Source organism: Engraulis encrasicolus, chromosome 19 (assembly GCF_034702125.1).
Source record: "Engraulis encrasicolus isolate BLACKSEA-1 chromosome 19, IST_EnEncr_1.0, whole genome shotgun sequence".
Lineage (NCBI taxonomy): Eukaryota > Metazoa > Chordata > Actinopteri > Clupeiformes > Engraulidae > Engraulis > Engraulis encrasicolus.
Genome location: NC_085875.1, coordinates 37130660 through 37136239, shown reverse-complemented (window position 1 = coordinate 37136239; position 5580 = coordinate 37130660). Strand labels below are relative to the sequence as shown.

Here is a 5580-nt window from a genome sequence, read left to right as displayed (position 1 = left end):
GTTTAGAGTAGTCTCTTGTCTTTTTTTTATTTTAAAGGTGCTTTTTGCTCTCCCCAGGCCACCCCCAAGTCCTTCAGGAAGCGGCACCAATGCACATGGGGGACAGAGCCGCTCCATCCCGGTGTATGAGATGAAGTTCCCTGACCTCTGTGTCTACTGAAGGTGACAAGGTCCCCAACACTGTTTGCCTGAGTAGCCCACCATTTGTATTTATTCATTTTTGTGTGTTTCTGTTGAATTTTTTCACCAAAATCAAACTGTTTTGTTGTTGCTCACACTGACGTGCTTCTTTTGCACCTTGCGTTGTTTGACTTTTAAAATTGTGGTAAGTGATAAAAAAAATGACTAATATTGAGGATGTCAATATTTTAATGGTTCCGTGTACTATCGCGGCACATGGTTGAGGAACAAATCTTATTTGCCAAAGTCCCTCTGTTTACTTACTGTGTGCTGATGCTCAACAACAACGAATCATACAAGGCACGTCACAACACTCTGATTTTTAAGGAAACACTATTTTGAGTTCCTGTACTTACCTTGAAGAAAGCATGTCAGTGTGACCAACAGCTGGTGTTGCATCATCTTAAAACATGGAAGATGCCTGGTGTCACAGGAAAGCCAGTGAGATGGTAATTATCACTATAATAATCAAACATGAAATTACACTGCAAACATTTCCATAAAATAACTTCCAATGGAATACTTTGATGTGTCTCTTCAGCAAGTCAAGTCAATCAGAAGCTCTATCCTGTCCCTATGTTTGTTGTGGTGCAATCATGTTAGCTTTACAGTTTACTACCGTAGATTTCATGAATCAGTGTAAAAACTCTATGCGTACCTACACCAAAAGGTACCTCAGTGCATCGAATGTTCTCAAAATAGCTACCGTTAAGAATGTCTGTCTTCGTGTGCACTGTTTCATTTGTATGGTACAAAATACTTTTATGGTTATGAACATATGTAACTACTCTGTAGACTAGAGCATCACCACGCTCGTCATGGCATACTTGTGCAAGATACAAAGACTGCCTTAAATGCTGATCGAATTGTGAAAGAATGTACTGTAAGACTGTAAGACTCAGACTTCTGACATTAATTGTTTAGACATAGGGATGCACCAAAACCAATACGACTACAATAAATTGGCTCTTCCAGTTAATTCTTATTAGCACTTTTTATTTATTTATTTTTTTAACAAATTTAACATTTGTTTAATTCTTTCATCAAAATTTTTTATTTTGGAAACATTATAGCGATCATAAGATAAACATGTTCTCCATGATTAATTGATCTTATTTATTGTCAATTATAAGTCAATTGCCAAAAAAAAGTTTATTGTCAAAAGTGAAGTACCCAAATACTTGCACTCAGTATGGTGCATCCTTAGTTTGTATGATGCAGACATCTGGTGTGCATTTCCCGAAACCATAGTTGCTAACTACGTTAGCTACTTTGTTGTTGCAATTTCCCATTGACAACTACTGAAGTTGCTAACTGGCTAACAACTACGCTTTCGAGAAAGGCACCTCTGGTGTGCATCGATGAAATAGTAAGTATTATCAAGCAAACTGTTACATCAGAAAGGTCTGGAAGGCTTTGAGCTGGTGTACTCATAGTGCATATCTTGTAGTGCATGTATGTGTGTCTGTTTGTTGTGTATGTGGGGTGTCTACATGCTGCAATAATTTTGTACCGAGAAGCAATAATAAGAACTTAGAGGAATTAAGCTGTAAGCCAACAGAAGGGGAGACATAGTCACACTGAGAAGATGAGTTTTGATCAGAAATTAATATTACGCTGGATACTTTCAATAGTTTTTGTTACTTACATGTTCACGTCATCGTAAGAAGCATAGCATTGTTTTGTCAACAAACCGCTATATTTGTCACTGGTGTTAGATATCTAGTATACTGGTATACATTTAACAAATGCTTCTTGTCATGCACATATTATTATAAGCACTGTGTTTCATCTCAGGAAAGGAAAATGCATCTGATGACAATGAAAATGAATTCAGCTCAGAAAAATGAATTCAGGGGTGCATTTCTCAACACCATAGTTACTAACTAAGTTAGCTACTTTGATGTTTGCAACGCAATTTCTCATTGACAACTACCAAAGTTGTTAACTGGCTAACAACTATGCTTTCGAGAAACGCACCCCTGCTCAGCTTGAGTGAGCTGCTCTGAACGTAATGATTGTAAATGACAATGTTGAGGATAATTCGAGCTTTGCTCCTTGTAAAGATGCATCCAATGGATTATGAAAAGAAGCTGCTGTACTGTATAACGGTGGTGCAGGGGTTGGGATGCAAGGGCCTCTTGTTTTGAAGAGGTGGGCTTGCTGGTCCTATGAAAAAAAAAATTAAAGCGGCCAATCAATGATTATTCTGAATTGTTGCTCCATGTCTACTGTCTGCTGTCTAAGGGTGTCAGACCTTTGTGTAATCACATGTATATGTTAGACCTGTTGTGTTCCATGGTACTTTGTCGATTTGCCTATCTCATGTTGCCTATATCATGTGTGCTACTGTGAGCTTATTTATACAGTAGGTATAGTATTTTTTGGTTTTATTTGCTTGTTATTGTTTGTTGGCCTTTTACCATCTGTCGTTGACTGCTCTGTAGTTTCCTCTCGTTTGTATTGTGTGTATGTGCTCTGAAACCCTTGGTGAGATATCTGCTTCTGCATGTTCCTCTCTACTGTCTAATATGTAGCCTAGCTGTTACGGTAGCGCTGTCATTGTTGCCTTTCGAGCCGCCTGTCTCGCCTTTGTTCGAACCTTGTTATGTTTCATTGTCATGTTTTCCCCTGCTGCTAAAAAAAGAGAGAGAATATATAAACACAGCATTCACTCGAGTGTGACTTTGCTGGGAGTACCGTGGTGAATGTGCATCTGTGCAAATGGTCTTGATGGAGAAACCCTTGTGACATGAACTTGTACATGTTCCAACTGTGACAGACTTCCTCCTTCCTTCCCATACAAAAAACCCAGATATATGAAACTGACAAATTGATTCAATGGAAAGTCTTATAAGACCAAGATAAGCAAACCGTGTGCTATACGAACTCGTAAACACATACGCAATCCATCTACAATGTTTATAAGTTACGATATTAGCATTGCATATAGAATGTGTATGTTGACCCGAGTACGGTACCGGTAGGAACATGGCCATGTTTACAGCTAGTGCCATATAAGACTTAAGTCCATACTTATATGAATCATTTAGTAAGTTTCATATTATTTTTGTTCTTTTTATTTTGGGTTATGACGACTCACTGCATGCTCTCACTGTGCACAACCCTGCCCATCTTCTACTTAAGAGGTCGTTCATTCAGAGGCTCATTCAAGAGTTGTGTTCTGGGCATTTTTATCATCTTGAAACTTTTGACTTTGTATAAATGTCTGACCTTTTGAAGTGCTGATTCAGTGATGTAAATATGTTGTATGGAAAATAGTGAAAAGATTTTATGTGGATATGAAATAAAAGTGACATTTAATTTTATCAAATAGAAGTATTAGAGTTTTTTTGTTTTGGTTCAGATCATAAGCAGGATTACAAGATCCTGAATGTTTACTGCTTTGGTTTTGTTCCTACTGTACACATTTGAAGGGTTTGAGGTAGCCTTTCCCTTTTTTGGATTTGTGACAACATAAAAACATTCAGAAAATAAACGAGCATGCCTAAAATGCTTGCGATAAAATATATTTTTATGTTTCACATTTAATTAATTTACAGTATAGTACAATCAATCAATAAATTAGATGAATTTCATTCATCCATCTTCTCACTAATACTCAATCACAACAACATTATGTACAATATTCAGAATTTATTTCTTGACAGCAATGTTAATTATGGAGTAACTTGGGGGAAAAAAACAAACAGAATGCTTGTGGTCGAAGCCTTTTGATACTCCCGATATTAAAAAGCAATCTACTTATTGTGTGCTACTGTTCATAGGTAGTTATTATGGGCAGGAATAAGCAAGGATGTTCCCTCCTCACAGAGGAACACAAAAAGCGGGAAGGGGAAAATCTCATCGTCATCGTCAGTGTCATACACCTTTCACTTCACTAGTCACATCATCACTCTACCTTCCTCACCATCTCTCTCCATTCTCATGCACCGCCCCCCCTCCCCTCCCTCTCCTCCTGTCTTTCCTCTCTCACCCCAACCCCCTCCCCCTTTCATCACACTCCATCCCCTTCCTCCTCCTCCGTCCCACCACTTCACTCATCTTTTTTCTGCTGTCCATCCTTGTTGATGACGTTCTTAAAGAGAGTCAGAAGGGGTTTCTGGCTGCGCTCGTCCCAGGACTTCATGAAGCCGCCGTACCTCTTGGCGGCAGGCGGTGCGCTCCACCGGAAGTGCTTGATGACGTAGGGCACGGCAGCGGCGTCCTTCTTCTGTTGCAGCAGCCCCGCCAGCGTGTCCTGCTCCTGTTTCTCCGCCGCCACTACGCCGACTCCGTAGTCTGCCGCCACCGCCGCCGCGTCGTCCAGCGCCGCCTCGCGCCGCATCTCGGCTGGCAGCGCCTCGGACGACTCCTCCTCCACGTCGTTGGTGAAGACCTTGATTGGTCGGCGCTTGCGGCCCACTGGCTTGCTCCAGCGGAAGTGCTCCATGGCGTAGGTGCGCTTCTCCTCTTGCCGGGGCCAGGCTGGCTTGGTCAGCAGCGTGTCCAGGGGTGCTGCTGGTGGCAGCGCGGGGCTGAGGGGGAAGGTGGGCAGGGCGTTACTCTCCTCCAGGTCCTCGCTCGCCTCCTCCTCGGGCTCTGGGGGCTGTAGGTGGCCCTCACCTGGGGGGAGCGCCGTCTCGTCCGTCAACTCCGACCTGGAGCACAGCACCTCGCATTCCTGCCACAAAACACACATCACAAATTAGATTTCAATTGTAACACTTAACAACAGATACAATACAATAAAATATAATACAATGCATGCCATACATGATACATATTTCTCAATTTATAGCACCAATTTTTTCCTATCCAAATGAGAGATATTATGCCTCCATGCTTTGTTTGCAAAAGAATTGCACCAACACTAACATCTCCTTTCTACCTTTCGACACTTTGAGTTATTGTTTTTACTATTGGTGATATTTTTAACATGCAGTTTTACACGCATTTAAAAAAACAAACATCATGTATGGGTCCATCACAAAAAATATAGCCTGGTGAAGTGTCAGCACATACCATTTTATTTGGAGGTACGGGAAGGACAACGATTATACTAGCTGCTGGTGACACATGTACACTACAAGTTCATACGTACCACACAGTAATAAAAGGGACTGTAAAACACCAAAGAGCCAGGTTCACTTAAACCTAGTTCACTTAAACCTAGATAGGACGTTTACTTTTCTTTTTCTTTTTTACTTCTACTTTCTGCACATCTGCTCTGCAAGTTTAAGTGGCACTGACCTTCCAGTTCTCTTTAGAAATGTAGTCGTTCTCCTTGCAGAAGACGCTCTGCCAGCACTCGCTGCTTGGGACCCTGGTCAGCGCACTACACACGGTCATGGCCAGCAGCGTCCACAAAGGACACAGCATCTTCAGTCCTCTCAGCAT

At 41.3% G+C, this 5580-nt stretch overlaps 2 protein-coding genes across 3 annotated transcripts in view; one reads left to right on the top strand and one right to left on the bottom strand.

The window, feature by feature from the left end:
• The window catches only part of efr3ba (EFR3 homolog Ba (S. cerevisiae)), a 48263-nt gene extending 45878 nt beyond the window's left edge, over positions 1–2385 (top strand). For both annotated transcript variants that reach the window (XM_063184301.1, XM_063184304.1), the window contains one exon: positions 58–2385. In XM_063184301.1, coding sequence (XP_063040371.1) covers positions 58–160 — 103 coding nt within the window. In that variant the 3' untranslated portion in view covers positions 161–2385. The remainder of the gene's footprint in view (positions 1–57) is intronic.
• Positions 2386–4237: 1852 nt separating this feature from the next.
• Positions 4238–5580, bottom strand: pomca (proopiomelanocortin a). The gene is made up of 2 exons (XM_063223897.1): positions 5434–5580; positions 4238–4864 (listed from the first exon to the last, which is right to left on the bottom strand). The coding sequence occupies exons 1-2, from the start codon at positions 5578–5580 to the stop codon at positions 4238–4240; spliced, it is 774 nt and encodes a 257-aa protein (XP_063079967.1).